Source organism: Alnus glutinosa, chromosome 6 (assembly GCF_958979055.1).
Source record: "Alnus glutinosa chromosome 6, dhAlnGlut1.1, whole genome shotgun sequence".
In the NCBI taxonomy this organism is placed as follows: Eukaryota; Viridiplantae; Streptophyta; class Magnoliopsida; order Fagales; family Betulaceae; genus Alnus; species Alnus glutinosa.
Window position 1 is genome coordinate 29,000,522 of NC_084891.1, and position 23,802 is coordinate 29,024,323.

Below are 23,802 nucleotides of genomic sequence, written 5' to 3' on the forward strand. Positions count from 1 at the left end.
ATATCGGAGAACCGAGTTTTTAAGACTCCTGGTGCTGTTCAACTGCCCTAGCTGTCTTTGTACGTTCATGTACAGCCAGCCAGCCAGCGGGCAGCGGGCAGCGGCCCAGCGCAATGTGACGTGCATACGTGAAACTATTAACAATTATCTTTTTCTTTTTCCTTTTTTAAAAAATGCTATTAACAATTATCTTTGATCGTTAACCGTTAGTATAACTTAAGCACTAAACAAAAATCTCGTGGTGGCCGGTAGGAATTTAAGGCACATTCTTCCTCTCTTCTTTTATTCAGAGCCATTCAAATTAAACGGTTCCGTTGTAGTCAAAATTCTAGACGCACATCCTATCCGTGTTATGTTTGGATTTTTTTTTTTTAAAGAAAAAAAAAATTTTGATGTAATTTTTTAAATTATTATAAGATTTAAGATTATTTACTATCCAAGCCACTTAAATTTGGAATGATAAAAAAGATGATCATTAACATTACTCCATCCCAATCATTTCTTCTTCTTCTTCTTCTTTTTTTTTTTTTTTTTTTTTTTTTTCAATTTATGGTTTTTACATCTGAGTTAGGATTAACAATTTTTTACACGCCCAATAAACATGACACGAACCCAATATAAAATTAACATATTAGAGTTTTATATAATTAGGATGGAATCGATTTGAGTTTACCCGAATTAACATTTTTAATAAACGAGACAATTCCTAATAAAATAATTTTTTTTTAATCTAATTTTTTTATCATAATTTGGATTCATCATTCCAACAAAAAGAAATAAGTGCGGGATTTGTAAAGGATTGGATAAATAAAAAAAGAAAAAAAAAAAACAAGTAGTCGCTAAAGATTGCAGGATTGAGAAAAATAGAAACAATAAATGAAGTACGTTGGGAAATAGGGTAATATTTTCATTAATGTTAAGAATCATATTTGTATTTCAGTATTATCTTACATTGCTAATGTGACAGTGTTGATTAATTATTAATTTTATTAAATTTTTATTTTACTTTTTTACCGAGTGATGCTATAAAAATTTGGCTTAAGTGTGGTTAAAAAAATTACATAAGATTTTATGTAGTTTTTTTGTCGCTTTTTTCAAAAACTACCGAGATCTTCTGTATTTTTTTTTACCTCACCTAACCTAAATCCATGCTAGAAACTGAACTTTTTTCTTACCACTATCCCATCCTTTTCTTTCTTTCTTTCTTCTTCTTCTTTTTTTTTTTTTTTTTTTTTTTTTTGAGAAAATGAGAATTTCATTCATCAATAATCTTCATCTTGCTCCGCAAGTACAATATGCTGGATTGGGGGTAACCCTCCACCCAGACTTTATCTAAAGATTGAGAAAGAGCTAATTTTTCCATGCAATGAACTGCCTTATTCACTTCCCTTTTAACATGATGAAAACTATAATAATCTAAGCTAGAAATAATAAGCTCGGTATCCGATATTAGCTGTCCACAATTATTATCACATCATGTTGATATAACATTGTCAATTAACTCTTAATTGTTTTTAATAATGTTGTTCTTAGCACTCATGTCACATCGAATGAGATGACGTGTTTTAAATGGCTTACATTTTTATTTTTTAAATGGTTAATATGAAAAGTTACATCAACCATGTGACATGAGTGTGAATAGTATTTTTTTTTCAAAAAAAACAAAAAAACTAAATAATAAGGGCATATCAAATGATAGATTGACATTATCACGTAAGTAAGTAGTATATAATTGTAATGAGATAAAATTGTAATTTCTAACATTACTCTTATATTTTACACCTACCACTTGTCCTTAATTGGTGAATCTTTTAAGCATATTTTGTATTACAAGCCAAGAATTGGAATGAAATTTCTGATATGATATATGATTTTCCTACTTTTATGAGTAAAAAAAAAAAAAAATCAAAATACACATAAAATGGATAAATAAGGCTAGTTTTCCATAATTGAGTGGGTTAAAATATGGTACCACCAATAAAATTCAACCGACTGCGAAGTCTGCGATGAGGCTGCTTTACCTTTTTGTTTTTTGCTAATTTTTTACTAAGCCAGTTTGATAACTTAAGAAATAAGCTACTTAAAAGATCTTTATATTTTTTTCCCTCAAAATTAAGAGAAAAAATGCGAATAAATTCAATCAACAGTCTACCAACTGATGTTGATCTTTGATAGAATACAATGATTCAGTTCTATTTATAATTCAGACGGTCCCAACTTTCATAACATTACCATTTTTTTAAAAATTATTGTACTTATTATATTAGCAACGGTCCCAACGCTCATTATTATTATTATTTATTATTATTATTATCAAGAAAACATCTGACTCGTTGCCTCATGGACTTTTATGGCTACATGTCTACGTACATCTACATCCAAATTTGAACCTATGCTTTGTATTTAAGCATCAGAAATATATATCCAAGCTAAAAGATCATTTTCAAGTGTTGTCATTTTTCTGTTAATAATAAATATATTTTTTTTGAAAAAATGTAAAATTAATCACCGTCGTTTATCTAATTTACAATTAACTCATTGTGGTATAAAAATGGACTCAATAGTCCTTTTAAAGTATGTTAAAAAAATGATTTACTCTACAATCAAACTCTATTCACTGAGTTAATAAATTCTGTTAATGTGACACTAATTTAAATATGAAATGTGTTACAATTTTATTAGCTCTTTCATGTTGCCTAAATTTCACTATAAATTATAATCAAAACAAATTAATAAAAATTAATTCATTTGCTATGGATAATGGATATAAATAAGACATGAGTGGTCCAGAGTGGACGCATCATGCTTGAGCTCAAAGGGTTTGACGTCGAAATCAGCCCCATTCCAAAAGTTTAGGCCACCACCAGAGTCACCGGCCCTCTGAACAATTGGGCTCTTTCTTAGATACTGAACGCATAACAACTGGACTACTTCTCAGTCGGTTTTCGTATCTCGTGGACTAGGCCGAGTGCAAGGTTGCCGGCTTTCATGCCATCAACAGCTACTTCAGATAATAAATCAAATACTTACAACAAAAAAAATAAAAATACAATAATAATAATAATAATAAATTGAATCCCACCAAAATACAAAATAATAATAGTAATAAATCGAATCCCAACAAAATACTAGACAGACAGAAATTGATTCTGACAAATAAATTTTGATGTTATCAGAGAGAAATACTTTAACTTTTATTATAATTTTTTATAAATTGATGTGATAGTTTATTTATTATGTTAGTTACTAAAATGTGATTTAAAAACTTACAATCTAATAAGCGTGTCTCTTGCTTAGCAACTCTATCAGATAGGTCAACAAAACGTCACCCAATTAAAAGTTTTAAGAACATTAGGAGCAACTTCTTTAAATTTTTTTTTTTTCTTTAGATATAATGTAAGGAAAACTCATAAAAAATCATTTGAATCAAATTTCGTTATTATTCTATAAACTAATGAAACAATAAGAGAATCAAAAGTTGTACTCTAAATTTAAAGGTTATAATATCATTCAAGTCGCTCTCAGTGCGGGGGAGGGAGAGAGAGAGAGAGAGAGAAAGAGCAATATTTTGTAAGAATGGCTGGAAAAGAAGAAATAGAGTGTATCAATCGTCCCATATTAGACTAGGTATTACCTGTGATATTTATGACTAATTATAGAGGTCATATATTCATGTTCGTTTAGTGATGTAAGATGTGACTTTCAAAATTACCATTAGACTTATAATTGATCATTATTAGAGGGACATTGATATAATGTCTAAAATTACTTGATATTTATAGCTTTGACATGCTTATGTTAGAGCACTAGCAACAACTTTTCTTAAATTTAGGAAACTAAACCCTTTTTTTGCTCTTCTATTTAAATGCACTACACTAAAACTTATTTTATCCCTTTCCTATACCAATTTAAATATTTTTTAAATTAAGTGTTAGGAAAAAGAGAGATGAAAGAAAATTCAGTTAAATATTGTTTTAAATAAATGATAGAGAAATAAATGAGGAAAGATAAAAGAGTATTCTATTAAGAAATATAATAGTTATTACCGAAAATAAAAAATAGTGGAATGGAATGGCTATTCTTAATCTTTAGGCCTCGTTTGGTTTGTGGAATGACTATTCCATTAGGAAAATAAATAGAAGGTTGTGGAATTGAATAGTTATTTTTAATATTTAGTTTGGTAAAAACTTATATACATTAATTGGAATACAATCAAAATTACTAAAACAACCCCACATTATATATATTTTAATTTTTTTTTTAAAAAAAACTTAAATTATAAAATTAAAAAAAAAAATTGAAAACTATAGGGTGGCTGACCACCATAATGGGTGTTCAGCCACCCACAATGAGAAATGGGGGTGGCCAGAGTGACTCCGAGGGTGGCCGCGGCCATCCCCGAAGCCCATTCAGGGGTGGCTTGTGCCACCCCCAAATCGCCCCGGGGGTGGTCGCACCACCCCCAGAGCCATATGTGGATGGCCGACCACCCACTGTTGAGGGGGGTGGGGTTTCGATTTTTTCTTCTTTTTTTTAAAAAAAAAAAAAAATTGAAAGAAAATAAAAAATAATATAGTGTTTTTTTCTAGAAAAATCTAGTCTATTTCCATTGGAATAACTATTCCTTTAATTTTTTAGAGGAATAAGTATTCCTCTTCGTAAGGGAATATGTATTACAATGGGAATAACTATTCCAAATAATAGATCTCTACCAAACATAAGAATGACTATTTGTAACGACCCAAGGAAAAGCGCTAGCCACATCTGCGCTATCACTCCAAAAAGACTAGTCAATTTGAAGCTTTTTCAAAAATCCATTATAAAGCCCAGTTTTACCTAATAACTAGGCAATGCGGGACTTAATACCCACGAGTATCTTTATAAACTACTCACTCTGTGAACTATTCATCTCTTCCCAATATGGGACCGGAGTGTCACACTATTCATATGGAATATTTATTTCATTCTAGGAGTCTATTCTGCAAACCAAACGAGCCCTTAGTTTGGTATCAACTCATATACTTTAATTGAAATCCAATCAAAATTACTAAAAAAAACCCCACATCATTTATTCTTCTTCTTCTTCTTTTTTTTTTTTTTTTAATTTTACAAATAATATAAATAAGATAAAAACTTTTTTTAAAAAAAAAAACTAGTGGGTGGTTGGCCACCCACCAAAAAAGTCGAGGGTAACCAAATGCTCAATAGGTGTTCGCACCACCTCGGCACGCCTCGGGGGTCCGCCAAGAGGCGTTTTGGGCATGGTGCGACCACCTCCAGCTCCATATAATTGGTGGTCGGCCAACCACTGTAAAGCCTTTTTAAAAAAAAAAAAAAAAAAAAAAAAAAAAAAAAAAAAAAAGAAGAAGAAGAGAGAAAATATAAAATAAGGAGTTTTTTTTTTTCCCTGAAAAATGTAATTTATTCCTTAAGAAATAACTATTCTTCTCATTTTTTAGATGAATAGATATTCATTTTCATAAGGGAATAGTTAATTCTAATGGAAATAAATTAACTATTATAAGGAATAGACTCGTACTAAAAAAATAGTCATTCCATTTCAGAGGTTTATTCCATGAACCAAACGAGACCTTAACCCGTAGAGGAAGATTCGTAGAAAGTTAGGATACCGTTACTCATTGCTCTTTGTTTTTGGATCAGGATTCTTTATAATTTCAACTTTGAAATCAAGCTGTTTTTTACATTGAAATAACATGAAAAATACTGCATATTAAAGATATGACATGTTAACAATGAAAAAAAAAATAATAATAATAATAATTCCAGAAGTATAAAAGCTTTGAGTAAAAAATTGTCTTTCGATTTAGTAACACATCAACTTCTCTATTTAAATTTTATATTAAATCTAACCAATGTTTTGTATTAAAACTATTCTAAATTAAAGTGTAAGAACCAAATTAACTATTAAATTAAATTAACTATTTAATTTTATAATTTAATTTATGTATTTTCTTTGCCGGTGCTCTACACTAGACCTGCATATATGCCAAAGCTATATGGGTATAAAACCACAAAAACAAATATATATATATATAGAGAAATGATTCTTTACCACCTAAATATACAACTTTTCACCACCTTGTCTATGTGGCAAGGTGGTCCCCCACTTTATTTTATTTTTTAAAAATAAAAAAACTCTAAAGTTAGTAGGGGACCACCTTGCCACATAGACAAGGTGGTGAAAAGTTGTATATTTAGGTGGTAGTGAATCATTACTCTATATATATATATATAGAGAGAGAGAGAGATTTAAATTATTTCCCTTAATATTTTGAGATGTATTTTGATTTCTGTTGAGGATTGTAAGAATTGTAATGTATTACATTATCCTTTCGTTATGATGTACTTTTTTTGTTTTTCTTGACAATTGAGATGACGTATGAGCAGGGGGCGACTTGGGGGCTAAATTAAAAAAAAGAGTTTTGAAGGACCAAAATTAGAAAAAATAATAAAATTTAGAGTAAAATTTTAATTTTTAATTTTTTTTTTGGGGAGAACCTTGGGGCCAGGCCCCCCTAAGTCCCTTAGTGGCTCTGCCCCTGCGTATGAGTATATAAATTAACTTTTTGAATCAGCAAAGGCTTTGTTAAAAATAAAAAAAAAAATCAATAATCGATTTTTACTGTAATATTATCTCAATAGTATGTGATTCTTATATCAATCTATTAAATAATATTTTTTAAAATTTATTTGTATTTTTATGTATTCCTTTTCTCTCTTTTTTTTTTTCCCCAGTTTTGATTTTAATCTACGTGCAATTTTTGTTTTCATTCATATTTCCTTGTATGACAGTACGTAAAGTCGTACGTGGTAGTATATGGTTCTTGTACGTGGTAGTATATGGTTCTTGCTCTCTATCTAAAGTAGAAAAAAAATGAAATAGCAGGAACTCGGCCTCATTTCTCTCTTGGCATCCCGGTGAATCAAAAGATGTTCATAGCTTGCAAATTTCTGCTTTGGTGCTAATGGATTAAATCTGATTTGCAAGAAATAAACATATTCATGAGGCCATTTCTCTTGTGCCCCTCATCACTCTTAAATGTATCAAGACCACCACTCAGTATCACTTGCTAGCTTAGTAGAATGGTATTTGTTGGTACAGTTTCCGGTATGGTGTGAATCTGCACGTTCCTTTGATGTTCTTCACGCTTCTCAATAACTCTGCAAAACAACAAAACCTAGGGACCCTTCCGGGGGTCCCGCTCCGATGCCTAAGTTAGCTTCTGTGAGGAAATAATGCTTTGTGCATAAAATTGAGTCTTAGTTTATACCTGGGGTATGGGCCTATTTATAGGCATAGAAGTGGAGTCAAACCTGGATTAGGACTCCTGCTCCTTGTTGATATAGAACTGCTGTCCGAGTTCTAATTGGACTTCAATCCTTTACTAGACTTATAATTGGATATCTTCTTAGACTTCCAATCTGATATATTCTTAGACTTCTGATCTGACATCTTCTTAGACTTCTGATCTGATATCTTCTTAGACCTCTGATATGATCATTATTCTTATCTTATCATTATTCTTATCTGTTGGACCTATTTGACTTTTGAATCTCCTCTTTGGATCGGGTTGAGTTGAGTGGGATTTATCCCCAACAGTTACCCCCCAATTTCCTTATCCGAAGCTTGCTTGAATAATGGGAATTCCATGTCTAAGGAAACCCGATCTTTGTCTCATTCTGAAAACCTGCTAACCTGCAAAACCTGAGGGTTAAATCTTACCCCCCATTACTTTCTTGTTTTTCCTTAGGATTTTCTCCCTGTCTCTTGGAATGGCTAACTCCTGAAAAACCTGCAAAAATCGAGGGTTAAATCCGAACCCCCTTTCTTCTTGCTCTCGGCTAGGACTGATCCGGGACTCTCGGCTAGGACTGATCCGAGAGTTTTCTTCTTGGTCTCGGCTAGGACTGATCCGAGACTCTCGGCTAGGACTGATCCGAGAGTTTTCTTCTTGCTCTCGGCTAGGACTGATCCGAGAGGCTCCTTCTCGGCTAGGACTGGTCCGAGAAGTTTCTTCTTGCTCTTGGCTAGGACTGATCCGAGAGGCTCCTTCTCGGCTAGGACTGGTCCGAGAAGTTTCTTCTTGCTCTCGGCTTGGACTGATCCGAGAGTCTCCTTCTCGGCTAGGACTGATCCGAGAAGTTTTTTCTTGCTCTCGGCTAGGACTGATCCGAGAGGCTCCTTCTCGGCTAGGACTGATCCGAGAAGTTTTTTCTTGCTCTCGGCTAGGACTGATCCGAGAGGCTCCTTCTCGGCTAGGACTGATCCGAGAAGTTTTTTCTTGCTCTCGGCTAGGACTGATCCGAGAAGTTTCTTCTTGCTCTCGGCTAGGACTGATCCGAGAGGCTCATTCTCGGCTAGGACTGATCCGAGAAGTTTTTTCTTGCTCTCGGCTAGGACTGATCCGAGAGGCTCCTTCTCGGCTAGGACTGATCCGAGAAGTTTCTGCCTGCAAAAGAAGCGACATCAACGGGTTCCCGGTCCCTAGACCGGGAACACTCCGATGCTTAAGTCAGCTTTATTCATTTATTCTGAAAATACTTATTCCCAAAATCTGGGGAAATTTCTGTCTAGTCTGAATTGAAAATAAAAGTCTAGTTCTTTGCAAATATAAATACTAAAAAATAAAAGCAAGCCTGAAATTCCCGAGAGTCCTTTTTATGGGATCACGGGACGATACTGCTGTTGCCTCGGCTCTCTATGCCTAGGGCTTCTGCTTCCTCGGTCTTCTCTTCTTTCTATGTCATCTCGGGGATCATTCTCTTGATGCCTCTCGCCTAGTTGAGGACTGTCTCGGGGATAGTAATCCCGTGGCTGCTGATCTCGGGGCTGATAGTCCTGATGATTCTGAGGCCTGTTATTTCCTTGCTGGTTCCGTTTTTCTCCCAAGAACCGAACCAGCTTGCCATTCTTTATGAATTCTTCTATTAACAACCTTAGGGTTACGCACCCCTCGGTATAATGACCTGCTTGTTTATGGAAATCACAATATTTCCCTGCATTCCTATAAGGAGGATTACCTGGTATCTTTTGCGGTTCCCGAAACGCCGGATCTCTCTTGATCTCCATGAGGACTTCTGATATCTCGGCATTGAGAGGTGTAAAGTTGTAATCTTTGAACTTCTTTACCTGCCTCTGCTCTTCCCAATCAGCTTTCTTGAATTCTTTCCTTTTCTTTTCTGGGGCTGTCTCTCGGGGTAGTCTAGAACTGGCCATAGACTTCAGCGTCTCTTCCTGATTGATGAATTCTTCTACCTTATCCATGAGGGCCTGCAAGGTACTCGGTTGCTTCCGGATCAGCTTCTTCATCAAAGGCTCCTCGGGTGAAATTCCCTTAAACTTATCGGGAAGCTGATAGTCTGCCACCCGTCTGGTGAAGGGTGAGTCTGTACCCATTAGGAGCTTGTCCACCATTACGGATCTGCCTTTGTCCTTTCTTTCCATCTCCATGTACGTGCACCTTCTCTCCAGCTCGGCAATAATTCTGCTCAGATCTCCTTGGCGGTCATCCTCCCTCCGAGGATTAATGTTGCTATTGTGATCTTCTTCCTCACGCTCATCCCTGTTCATCTCGGGATTGGGCTGTCTCTGCCTCATGCGTAACAATTCTGCATTTAAGTCGTCAATCTGGGCTTCCAACGCTGCTATGCGATCTTGATCTCCACCCCCCGGGGGAGGGTTCGGTGGAGGCTGCAAATTATTCTGAATAGCCGGTTCCTGTGGGGCCACGGGCTGTCGATTGGTCTGGCTTCCGAAACGTGTGTTCATCACCATGCTGGATCTTTTTTTTTTCTTTTATGAGGAACGAATAATCGTTTCCCACAGACGGCGCCAAACTGTTGGTACAGTTTCCGGTATGGTGTGAATCTGCACGTTCCTTTGATGTTCTTCACGCTTCTCAATAACTCTGCAAAACAACAAAACCTAGGGACCCTTCCGGGGGTCCCGCTCCGATGCCTAAGTTAGCTTCTGTGAGGAAATAATGCTTTGTGCATAAAATTGAGTCTTAGTTTATACCTGGGGTATGGGCCTATTTATAGGCATAGAAGTGGAGTCAAACCTGGATTAGGACTCCTGCTCCTTGTTGATCTAGAACTGCTGTCCGAGTTCTAATTGGACTTCAATCCTTTACTAGACTTCTAATTGGATATCTTCTTAGACTTCCAATCTGATATCTTCTTAGACTTCTGATCTGACATCTTCTTAGACTTCTGATCTGATATCTTCTTAGACCTCTGATATGATCATTATTCTTATCTTATCATTATTCTTATCTGTTGGACCTATTTGACTTTTGAATCTTCTCTTTGGATCGGGTTGAGTGGGATTTATCCCCAACAGTATTTCAACTGATTGAGAGCCTCTTTCCTTAAGTTATTTTAAAGTCAATTTTGATGTGGTAATGCATCACTCTTTTACAGTTTTAGTAGTTGTTATCCATGATTATTTTGGAAATTTCTTGGCAGTTAATACATTGAAGCTACCCCTGTAGATGCCTTGATTAGGGGTGTGCATGGGGCGGGGTGGGGCGGGTTTCCGCCTTTTTTGGCCCCGCCCCGCACCTTTGCGGGTTGGAAATTTTCAACCCGCAAACCGCACTTGATAAAGACTAACCGTGCGGGGCGGATCACTGTGGGGTGGGTTCGCGCGAGGCGGGGATTGCGGGTATTGCGGGGCGGGGCGGGTATTTTGAGTGGTATTTAAGTAATTTTGATTTTATTTTGTAAAAAAATAAAAATTCAAAAAAATACTGGTTTTATAAATAAAAAATTAAATTCATATTTCCATTCAAGAACATTTTCTATGGAATTAGTTTTTTAAACTAAAAGCCCTATTAATTATAAGATAAAATTCTAAGAAACATTATTTCTATTTTCTCCCATCAACAAAGCATAATTGAATAAATGTAAAGAATAAAAAGTTATAATATTTCATTATTCCATTTAATCAATTTTCTTGTCTTTTTCAGAAGTAATGAAAAGATTATTTCAAATAATAATACAATAAAAAAGTGTACACTTTAACATCCCATAAAATTAAACCATAAAAATTGTATTTCTCACACAATGAAATGAGCTAGTGGACCCCTTATTTATTTATTTTTTCTTTTTTTCTCCTTTGTGCGGTGTGGGGCGGGGCGGGGCAGGGACCCGCATTTTTTAAAAGGCTAAACCCGCAACCCACCCCGCCCCGCAAAAATTTATCAAATTAAGACCCTAACCCGCAAAAAAACTTGAAAACCCGGTCCTTTGCGGGGCGGGTGCTGCGGGGCGGGGCGGGAATTGCGGGTTTTGCACACCCCTAGCCTTGATGGGTGAAGCCCATACAGCCTTATTGGCCTCCCGGTTGGCCATCTCTATGGGCTGCTCACTTTTGATTATTGAAAGAGACTCTCTCCTCACAATTCTGGCCTTAAAGGATCATTTGCTCTTCTCAGATTAGATCTCTGCACTAGTTATTTATGACACTCTTGTTCAATTACTCTCCATAAATGTTTGGAGTACTTTTAAAACCTATAGATGTGCTAATATTCATGTACACCTTGTATTTGGATGGGCCGCTTTTCACCTTGTGTTTGAAAGCATTCCTACTATTTCACCTTCAAATTTCTCTATTAGGTCGAGTGATAAAGCTCCTTCTTTGTAATTTTATTCTTTCTCCCTTTTCTCATATTTGAATAGGCAAAAAAAAAAAAAAAAAAAAAAAAAAAAAAAAAAACCACACACATTCTACCACCATTCCACTTAGCTGATATGGTAATGAATGGCCATCAACATTTTTTTTTGCTACTTTCTGATCCAAAAGCTAATAAATATGGTCACATTAACATTAACCTAATAAAATGGGATACAGCAGGTAGCATTAAGTAGAGTATTATTATGTTGCCTATATAATAAACATTATAACCCTATTTATATAATGATGGCGTCTGTTGTCTGTCTTACCGTGCAGAAATAATCTCCATATAACTTTTGCCATTTTTTTTTTTTTTTTTTTTTATCCATTGAAGGCTCCCTGTCGACTTCTGTGCCGACATCATTTTTGCAAGTGCCATCGTTCAATTTGACGGTGCAAAATCCTGCATAAACATATTGTAATAAACACAATAATCTTCTTCATATTTACTCTCTCGATTATATTTCATCAAAGAGAGCAAGTAAAATGTTTGGATCCTACAATTTTTTTACAAATTCATGTGACAAGTTTGTAGTAGCGAACAAATTTTACAAGACAGTTTTATAGGTAAATTTAATTATTTTAATGGCTAGCAGGATAAATGCATAATTATACTATATATACTGCCACATCAATTTATAAAAAATTTATAATAAATGTTACCCTATTACACCCTCAAGTACATACTCTCTAACACTAAAAATCAAAATTGAAATATAATAGTAATACATTCAAAATATGATTGTGTTATTTAGTGCTAAATCAAGTTTGCATTTTGAAAGTATGTAAGTGAAAATATGTGTAGTATTTTTTTTTTCTTTGTTTTTTGAAATGGAGCATTTCGAAGAGACATGGATGGGTTGCGGGTATGAATGACAATTCAATCGTGGGTCTCCTTCTTAGACATGTTATATACACATTTTTTATACATCATTTTTCTAAATCAACTATTGATTTGTAAGACCCACATGTGGATCTTTATGGGTCTTACAGATTTAATGGTTGATTTAGAAAAAAGATTAAAATCTCTCAAATTTTTTCTCTGCTCGAATTTAACTGTGCAAAAATCATTTCTCTGCTCATCATACGTGCAACCGCTTGACATAAGGATCATTTCCAATTGATTTTCAAAAAAAAAAAAAAAAAAATAAATAAATAAAAAATGAGTTGATCCTTTATATTCGGGAGCATTTTATAATTTCACATGATATGATGTAAAATTATAAAAATAGTCCCGAATATAAAACACCGACTCCTCTCTAAAATCTAAATCAAAACGAAGAGAGCCCTGACCGTTAATAATTATGATCACCATCACACAGCCAAAAAAACGCATCGTATTAGCTTCCGGTCACGCCCAGGTGCATTATAGGGAAAACTCTACGGCATCAGCTACTGTTAACACGTCCTCTAGATCCCGATATTAAGCGTTACGCCAATGCAAGGAGGATCATCAGGCATTGGATATGGTCTGAAATACCAGGTCACAAATTCCAAAAATCATGTTCAACTTTCAGATTTTCTTCTTCTAATTTATCTTGTAATTTTCGAGTTCTTTAAAATTAGGATTCTGAATCTGTCTTCGTTGGTTAGGCTCGATGCATTTCGGATGTGAAAGCAGACACAGATCACACCAGCTTCATCACCGGCACTCTCAGTCTCAAAGAAGAAAATGAGGTCTATATTTACACAATTTTCTAAAATATATATTCAATTTGTTTCTAATAATAGGATTTTAATTTTTTAATTATGGTTGATAATTTAATGGAAGTGAACTATTTCAGGTGCATTTGATTCGGCTATCATCAGGTGGAACCGAGATCATATGCGAGGGTTTGTTCGCGCACGCGAACGAGATCTGGGACCTCGCTTCCTGCCCCTTCGATCAGCGGATCTTCTCCACTGTCTACTCTACTGGTAATTGATTGCTCCTGATTGTTGATTTCTTCTTTTGCTTTGTAATTTCAGGCACTACGCAGTGTTTGAACTTTGAATGCTTGCAAACATGGTTTTGCTTTGTGATGTGGATATAGTTTAGGTTTGGGAGTGTATTGGCCTATAGACATTGCAAACAGAGTAAATTTATATTACTTGGTTCTATTGGAAACTTTGATTGTTTGCTGGTAGGTGTAGTACTTCAAGTATTATACTCAGATTGAGATACGGATTGGCCGAGCGGTTCTCTGATTTTGATCATTGAGGGGAAATGCTAGGCATTAGAAAGTGAAATTTCCGTTTTTATTTCTTTTCCTTACTGTTTTAGTTGAACCATAGGTGAGGCTACTATGTATATGCGAGATGATCTTCTTCTAGAGTGCCAATTTGTTGTCTCCACCCTCCCACCGTCTCTCTCAAGTGTCACTGAGTTGTTTTCATTTTGTTTGATGGTCTTGAAGGTGAATCATATGGAGCAGCAATATGGCAGATCCCTGAGTTATATGGCGAGCTAAATTCCCCTCAGTTGGAGCGGATTACCTCACTTGATGCACATGTTGGTAAGATTAAGTGGTGAGTTTGTTTATCCTGGTCTTACATTTCTTTGCTCTAGGATACACACTCTCCTAATTATGCATCGTGAAGAACAAGTTTATCTGTTTTTTTTCCTCCCTCTTTTCTTTATCATGTCATGCGGCATATGATTCGGAACTCTGCATTTTGTTAAAGTTGCTGAAATAAATGGAAAAGCATCCGGTGAATAATATGATACTACATAATTTTTAATTTTTTGTGTTCAGTGCTTAAGTTGAAGATGTGAAATCATTTATCTGCACTTATAAGGTAGATACAATTTCTCTATCTTTTTCTTTGGGGATTAAGTAGCTTTTCAGCGCTATCTGGATCGCTCTTGTGGTGACGGTGTAGTGTTATAGTGCAATATTTTTTTGTAGTTAAATTTATGTTTCTTATTAGAATGACTAATTTTATTTTTAATGCTTTGAAGTACTTTGATCCATACATGTGATTCATCAGCTCACTTGCCCTGTATATATACACCTTTGAACAGCGTTCTTTGGTGGCCCTCTGGAAGGCATGATAAGCTGATCAGCATTGATGAGGAAACTCTTTTCTTATGGACCTTAGATTGTTCAAAAAAAGTGGCCCAGGTATAGTTCATAATGAAATTTGTGGGAGTGATCCCATATTCATTGATTGTGATTGTGGTAAAAGTAGTACATGGCTTAGTTTCCTGTCTGTCTACCGAAGGCATTAGAATTAGGACAAATATCTATTTTTGCCCTTGAAAGTTACAAGGAGTTCCAATCTAGTCCCCAAAGTGTAAAAGGTCGCAATTAAGCCCCCAAATATTTGAAGGGTACGTTTGGTACACTGGAATGATGATTACCTAAAAATGGGAATGAGTATTATTGAGAATGTAAGAAGCTGGAATGAAATGACCATTCCTTTTCATTCGTTTGGTGACAACACAAGAATGACTAAATTTCCTAATTGGAATGGAATCAAGTTCATCCAAATTTTCTAAAATACCCTTACATAAATATCCCTAAAAAAAAAACCATTTGTATTCGTTGTCTCCCCCACGGCTCATCGGCCACCCCCCATGGCTTAGTGGTGGTCGCAGCCACCCCAATGGCCCGAGGGTGGTGCAACCATCCCTAGAGGTTTTGTTGGGACGGCCGACCACCCCCAAATAGTTTTTTTTTTTTTAGGTACCTAGAAAAACAAAAACAAAAACATTTTTTGGGGATACTATTTTTAGAGGTATTCTATTCCTGGGGGAATACCCATGCCCTACCTCTTTTAGAGGAATACTAATTTTTCATCTTAGGGTAATAGCTACTCCTAAAGAATAGTTATTCTGAGTAATGGTGGCGCAATCAAATAACGGAATAGCCATTCCATTCCTAGGCCTATTTCTGTGTACCAACGTGTCCTATATCATTCCATTGAAGCCTTCCATTAACCTCGCTAATGTCAATAGCTGGCCCGTCATGTTAAGTAGATCACGCAGCACTACTTAATCAATATTTGGCAACCAGAAGACCACATAAATCGCATGTGGTAGGATGGAGATGGAGTTCTCTTTTCTCTTTTGAAATTGTCTTAAGCCTGTTTTTCAATCCATGAAACTGTAGTTGCTTCTGTGGAGTATTTGCGTAGTATAACTATTTAACTCTTTAAAATCTCGTGCTGATTCTCATTTAGGGCTTGTTTCAAAATCTAGGTACAATCACAAGAGTCTGCTGGTAGGCTGCATAAGTTATCTGGAGGAGCATGGGATCCACATGATGTGAATGCTGTTGCAGTCACTTGTGACTCCGCCACCCAATTTTGGGATCTACGAACAATGAAGTAAGTTATGTTTTCATACTTTATTGTTGCGTTGCTTTAATAATTATTTTTTTTTTTTTTTGGTAAGTAGTAAAATAATAAAAACAAAAATGTTTGTCACCCATATATAAAGAGTTTGCATATAGGTTAGTTTTTGTTTGAAGTATGTTGTCAGATATTCTCAGGCTTATCAACCCAACCATTGTCTTCATTTGAAACTGGAACCTACCTTCTTAATGGTTCTGATGCGGGACAAAATAGTCACAAATATCACAGATTAAAATTAAGGCAAAATTAGGGCAAAGTAAGGAGAAAGAAGCTAAAAGAAGAGAGAGAAGAAGCTAGAAAGAGAAAGAGGAAGAAGAGAGAGAAGAAGCTAGGGGAAAGAGATAGAAAGAAGAGGGGGGAAGGGAGAAGAATCATTTCTTCATTTTTTTTATTTTTTATTTTTTAAATTCCATCAAATTTGTCTCCACTGGAGTATAATGCATGCTGAAGTAGACTCCGACTAAACCGTAGGGTAACACCCATTTATTAACTTAACATAATTTTATTGGCGTACCTAGCATGGCAATGCCCACTATTGAATTACCCATAATAATTTAGGGCAACATTTAATACTTTTGACTCTTGAAAATTAAATACTAACAACTTGTTGGGTTTCAAAGAAGAGGGGGAAGGGAGAATAATCTTCTTTCTTTCTTCTTCTTCTTCTTTTTTAAATTCCATCAAATCTATTTCCATTGGATAACAAGGCATGCAATATAAAATTAAACATTAATTACTTGTTCCGCATTAGGTTCTTTTTCCTCCTGTCACTGAAAACTGCTTCTTTCTCCTGAATAGGTCGACAATGGTAACAAGTAGAACTCGTGCACTAAAGTATTCTTATTTTGGTTCTCTTTTTGTCCACTAGTTAGCGTGATTTGGAATAACTTTTTCATTTGCATAAAGGGAGGAAAGGTGTTTATGGAACTGCTGATTTCATATGGTAAAAGTACCAAAGCTCATTGTGGCTAATGATGGGATTATTAATTGCAGGAAGACAAATTCAATTGAGCGTGCCCATGTCTGCAATGTTGATTACAACCCGAAGAAGAAGCATATACTTGTAAGAATGTATCTTTGCATATATAGTATTCTAATCTTTGTGATTGTTCTAATTCCTTATATAAAATATAAACTTGTCTCAAATTATAATTTTTTATCTCTCTCGTTGATAATGATGTATAGATTGGCAGCTATAGCGTATCTGTCTACAGTCATGTATACATACATCCATTGCATGCTACAATGCACGGATAATTTCTTCACATTGTTTCTTATAGCTTACGAAATATCTTTACTGCTAATTTGCGTTAGCATAATTAATAGTTTATCTTTATTGAAGGTCACTGCAGAAGAGGAATCTGGGATATGCATATGGGATCTTAGAAAGCCAAAGGTTCCCATCCAAGAACTCCCGGGACATACACACTGGTAAAAACATTTAGCACTGTTGCAGTTGTGATTGTTTTCAGCTGTGTTCCTGCTTGATGAACCCCATTGTATACATGCATCTGAACTGTTTTCTGTTACTACCTTTGTGCCCTTTTAAATGATTTTGATTGGCTGTATCCTTTGTAGAAAATAATTTTAGATTCTCACATTCTTTTAGCTGCCTGATTTTGACCTGTTTAAAAATGTCGCCAGGACATGGGCTGTCAAGTGTAACCCTGAGTACGATAGGCTGATTTTGGTACTCTCTCTCTCTCTCTCTCTCTCTCTCTCTCATACATTTACATTCATCTTGTTAAGGTCTTATTTTGGCTTATAGACATCTTAGATCTAAATGGTACCATAGCATCACCTCATCTGCACTGTATATGCCTCCCAGATATTGTAAGACCATTATTTCCCTAAAATATAGGATGAGTGACTGACTCGCTGTATCAATGAAAGTATGAAATCAAACATCACATTTTTCATGTACGCTAGTCATTGATGTTTGTCTGATAAAATGTAACCTTTTGCAGAGTGCTGGTACAGACTCGACTGTAAACTTGTGGTTGGCTTCTCCATCTAGCAGTGATGAGTTTACATCTGAAAGGTCCTTTTCTTGTCTTGGGTGTTTAGATATATTCTTTGACTTATTACATCCTTTTGATTTCTGCCGATAATTTTCATCTATTTTTTTTTTTAATTATTATTTTATTTGGTAGCCTGGTTGATTCACCAACTCGGCGGGTGGATCCATTACTTCATTCATACAGTGACTACGAAGACAGTGTTTATGGTAATTACTACAACCCTCTGGTTTGTCTATGCATTTTCTCTTTATTCTAAAGCTGACTTTTTTTCATTTCTTTGTTTTTTTTTTTTTTTTTCACTTGATTTAAAGGCCTTGCTTGGAGCACCCGTGAGCCTTGGATCTTTGCGTCGTTATCCTATGATGGGAGGGTGAGAACACTATTGATCTACTACATAAAGCAGTAGGAAGTCTTAGTTCTCTAGGAAAAAAATTAAAAGAGATGTGTTTGGTGTCATTCTCTTGTACACCTCTTTTGCAAATCTATCATTGAAGCTATGGAACTCATATGTGGTCCCATAGATTTAATGGTGGATTTATATATCTCTTATTCGAAGATGGACAAGAGATGTGTAAGAGAATGAAACCAAATATTTATCAAATTAAAAATAAAGACTTGATTTTGCTGCATGACCTGATACACGTTATTGTTGTTTGGGTAAGTGTTAGACCTCCTATCGGTTGGTTTTGTCCTTCCATTTCTCATTGTCACAGTGTGAGCTTAAAATTTGATACTGCATTGTTTTTTGACATACATGGCTTCCAAATGCATCCTAATGTGCTTCAGCTGGGATTGCATTTGCATCATGTGGATTTTCTGTTAACAAGGGTGTGAACAGGCATTTATGTCAATAAATATAGAAACCCATAATACCCATTTGACATTTCTCCATATCTCATGAATTTGATTCTTTCTTTTCATGCAAAACAGGTAGTTGTAGAAACAGTTAAGCCCTTTCTCTCAAAAAAATGAAGCTCGACACACATTGCCCGGTGCTACAACTGGGCTACACATTGCTCGTGCTTGCTGATATCTTTGCGGATTCCCTTGCCAGTTTGGTCTCCCTTATGTTCACAGACAGACGCCAGAAGGGACCAGAGCCTAATTTTGGATTTGGGTGTTTTAGTACTGATCAATGTTATGCAGCTACTTAAGATCACTGCATAAATAGAAGTGTACCCTTGGCAACGCAGTATAGTGAAAGATCACTGCAATGCATACGTCCTTTTATACGTATCTCAAGGTAGATTTCATCATCATATGCTCTCGTGGAATTTCCATTTTTATTCCATGTATCTTTTGTAGATTTCTTGCGTTGAATGAACTCAACTACTGCATGGTAATTATTCTTAGGCGTGCCTCTTTGAGTTGATCTCATCCATTTGACCTCTTTACTTCTGCAAGTATGCGATTCAAATTGAGCAAGAGAGAGAGAGAGAGAGAGAGGCAGTCGCACCCTTGTTTAATGCCGATTGTTGCAGTCGCAACCACCCTTGTTTAATGGAAATAAATATCTATAAAGTTGGTTCTTTGATGTTTGTTTCACATTAATTTTTGAAGTAGGCAGAATTTGGCAATTGGCCGTTCGGATCTGAAAGGAGTTAGCTCTCTATTTCCTACGGCACAAGTTAGGGTTATAAACTGACCCCTTTGATTTGGAAGGAGGGTATACCTGACTGCCAAACCGAAGGGGGTCGGAAGTTAAAAAAACTCAGCTGAACCAGTATCGATAGATTGGTCAACGTGGATGTTGGATTTGGAAACGTGATGAAATATTATGATCATAAGGGTTAAGGGTTTAACTTAGTCCTTAGCAGTGAGATTGATGGTGGCGATCGGTGACAGATTGATGGTTGTAACATGGAGCTAAAGACTTTGCTATTTAGGAAAAAAAAAAAAAAAAAAAAAAAAAAAAACCTTTTAAAGGAGAATCAGCGATAGTGAAAATGAGAAGAGAAAGAGAAAGAACAAAGAAAACAGAGGCACTAGGTTAGGTTTTTTTAACTCTATATATTTCGAACGTTGGTTTGGGGTAGAAAAACCTACCCCCTCAAACTCTCACATGATGTGGGCCTGTTTAGTAATCTCCCTCCCCTACCCTTCTTTTATGGGAGAATTATATTTTTGAGTGTGAGTAAAAAGTGATTGATGTGATTTAAAGTAAAAATAATTTATATGAAAAAGTAAAAAAAAATTGGATTGTAGTGATTTTTTTATTTAAATAATAATAAAAAAATTGTTGATGTGATATAAAAAGTAAAAAATGTTAAGAATGTTTTGAGTTGTTTTTTTTTTAGAAAGGTAAAAATAAGGGAAAGGGAAAGGGAAAGGGAAAGGGGAAGGAGAAGGGGAAGGGGGAGGGGGAGGGGGAGGGGAGGGGAGGGGGTTATTTGTTTTTGGGTTTCTTGTTAATTGTTATGCTGCTCAAAGGTTGCGTAAAGGTGAAGCATGCACGAAAACCGACTCTCTCATTAATCGCTGTTAATTGTTAACTGGGCTCACACTGTCCAAAAAGAAATAAAGTGGGTTCAGCAAGAAAAAAAAAAAAAAAAAAAAGAGAAGAAAAAAGGAAATAAAGTGGGGAAAATACATGTTTGTGTAACAATTGTTTTTTTTAAAAAAATTATTATTATTCTTCAAAAACATGTTTTAGCTTTTTTTTTAAAATTAAAATTCTACTTAAGTTTTATTTATTTATTTTTAATTTTATCTCAAGTTTTCAAAACCATCAAATATAATTTCAAAAAATAAATTTTCGAGGTATTTACAATTTTAAATATAATAAAAAATAATATAATATAATACAAAAAATTCGCACACCAACTGATCTAATTGAGAATCTCTTAAGTAATGACCATGCCCTATTTGTAAGTCTCTATTTGCTCCCATCTAGAACCAATCATCGGGTGCCAAAGGTTATCATTAGTCTCAGAAAGAAGCCTCAAATGAAAACAAAGAATTTATGAAAAAGTATGCGTTTATTACGGTGTTAGTTGAAAGCAATGGCTGTTGTTGGACCTAATTATTGATCTAAAAGTCGTAAGGGTGTAGTTGAAAGAAATAAATGGCTGTTATTGGGCCTAATTATTGATCTAAAAGTCTTAAAGGCTGTCGAATACTAATTTGATTAAACTATAATATTCCAAAATGCTTCTGACCCCTTCGACGTTACTTTATTAACACTAATGATAATGGGAAATTCTGGATGGGGAATACTCATCTATCCCCCATCACCCATATATAATAAAAAAATAAATTATTAAAGCTAACTTTTTAATAAAATATTATTTTTATATTAAAAAAATTCACAGAAACGGATGACCGTCTCCTGTAGCAAGCCTCAATGATAAACTCTTTCTATTTTAACTCGACTTACCTATTAAATAATAATAAACTCAAATCCGTGCGGCAGTGGCAGCTTAAGCTTTATCCCACATGGAAATTTTGATTCATGAAGTGACATCTTAAAGCTTATCCAAACACGCAGAGACATGAGTCACAAAAAGGTGTTGGTGTTTCCTAGTCCAATGGCAGAGAACCAAGTCTTTAACGCCGTATCCCCCGCCACGAACCCTTTCACACGTCGGCTAACCACGTCTTCGGATTCAGCTCATCTACACCACAAGCGCATGGCCAACAGGTGTTCTGCCATGTCATCACACTGCAAGATGCCAACACGTGGTGGAAAACGAGAGAAATAGGTGGCACTGGTCGCCGTCGGAGTGGTACGACTTGGGTAGGGGATGGTGCTGAGCTTTTGCTTTCCCAACACTATATAGACAAACAGTGATGAAATTCGCTTTTAGAGTCAATGTCGAATTGCCATGTGAGCATCTTCTCAGAGCTACGTGATCACCAGCAAAGATTCTCTCCCGGTGATTGGAAAGCCTAGCTTGGGGATGATTCGAAGATATGCTTGATTTATTCGTTATCACCAAGCAACCACAAATTTTGTTTGCGTTCTATGCTGTTGTACTGCCTCCGATATAATCGATCTTCTGTTTAAAGAATATAGATTTTATTACCTTTCTTAATTTATTTGAAATATCAATAGATTCGTTTTTATTTATTTTTTCTTTTTTAAAAAGTTAACATCACCCCTTAAACTATCATATAATTAATAATGTCTCCTAAAATTTGTAGTTGGGTCAATATCCTTTCAAATTACTAAAATGTTGTCAATATCTCATAAAGTCCAAAAAAAAAAAAAAAAAAAAAAATGACCTTACAATTTTTTTAATAAGACAAAAAGACCCCTATAAATTAAAAAAAAAAGGGAAATTAATTTTTAATTAAAAACAAAAGAAATTTTTTATTTAATTTTCTTTTCACTTTTTTAAGAAAAAATATATAAATTTTTAATATCTATGTTTAATATATTAATATTTTTTATTAAGAGTGACACTTGTGATCATTATATTGGTAATGACGAGGCATGTAAAAATGAGTTTAATAGACTGAATTTAAAGGAAGAAAAATTTCATAATAAAGCCTATATTTTTTTTTTGAAGTAATGTTATATATATTTTTATTTTACTTTATTGATGTGATACTGTTAATCCGCCCTTAAACTTTTTTATTTATTAATAAATACTGATTTGCAGTTAAAAAAAAAAAAAAAAAACCATTACTTTTCACGTTTTATGTAGCCAGTTGACAAAGCATTTGAAATTAGAGTTTGATTAAAGTAAAGAGAAATGCGTAAACAAACCCAGGTACTTTTCACAGCAATGGATCCAAACAATAATGTGCCAAGGCTGTCGCTGTTGCCCTTTCAGGGTTATCGAGTACCACAATTCCGAATGACAATGAAAGCCACTCAACACTTGGCATAACTCAACGAATTCCACTTCAAGACCATCTTAAACCATACATCTCGGATAAGGATAAACTTTTTTTTTTCAGATGAGTATAAATGAGAATTTCACTTTGTTGAGTCGTTGACGTCAATCAATCCTTGAATCAAGTATTATTAAAAATAAAAAATAAATAAATAATCTAAAAACTAATTGATAATGGTAGATTCACAAAATAGAATATATTACATTATTAATTAATAAAAGAGTAATGTTATATTATACTTTTATTCAAATTTTTTAATGTGGTACGTTCAATTGATTTTTTTTTTATTTGTTATTTATAAATTAAGACCGATTGACAATGTCACATCAATAAATTAGATAAAAGTGTGGTGTCTGACATTACTCTTACTAATTTATAAATACATTTTAAATAAGGCTAGATCCTACATTTTTATTTCACAATTATTATATAATGATGATGTGACAATTCTAACCAGCATTGAATCAATTATCGTTAAAAATAAATAAATAAATTATATATATATATATTAAGGGTTGGTTTGAGACTGCCACATTAACATTGTAAGATAAATATTAAATAGATGTGATATATAAAATTATTATTTTAAGAAAACATTTAATTTTAATATGCATTTAAAAAAAAAAATTGTATAACCTAGCTCAAAGATAAACTTTCTATTTGTAATTTGAATTCTAGACCTTATATATATATATATATATATATATATATATATATTTTTTTTTTTAAAAAAAAAAAAAAAAAAAAAAAACAAATGGTGGGGCTGGGCTGTTGCATGTTGGTGTTCCATCCAGCACAGCAAGAAGAGTGACGGTGCAAATTTTGACACGTGGAATATATACAAAGGTTGTGGCCCCATCTCCTGCTCACGTGTATGATTAACCCCGGGATTCGCAGCCATTT

At 34.6% G+C, this 23,802-nt stretch overlaps 1 protein-coding gene across 2 annotated transcripts; it reads left to right on the forward strand.

Moving 5' to 3' along the window:
- Positions 1-12,967: 12,967 nt before the first annotated feature.
- Positions 12,968-19,409, forward strand: LOC133871837 (WD repeat-containing protein DWA2). Of its 2 annotated transcripts, XR_009900882.1 has the most exons (14): positions 12,968-13,181; positions 13,292-13,375; positions 13,483-13,615; positions 14,095-14,206; positions 14,703-14,802; positions 15,882-16,009; positions 17,030-17,099; positions 17,379-17,467; positions 17,681-17,726; positions 18,004-18,077; positions 18,190-18,263; positions 18,369-18,427; positions 18,988-19,174; positions 19,213-19,409. XR_009900882.1 is itself a non-coding variant. In XM_062309277.1 (13 exons), the coding sequence occupies exons 1-13, from the start codon at positions 13,137-13,139 to the stop codon at positions 19,027-19,029; spliced, it is 1,056 nt and encodes a 351-aa protein (XP_062165261.1). In that variant the 5' UTR covers positions 12,968-13,136; the 3' UTR covers positions 19,030-19,409. The 2 variants fall into 2 exon arrangements, 1 of the variants encoding a protein (XP_062165261.1); XM_062309277.1 differs by having other exon boundaries at positions 18,988-19,409.
- The last annotated feature ends 4,393 nt before the right edge of the window (positions 19,410-23,802 follow it).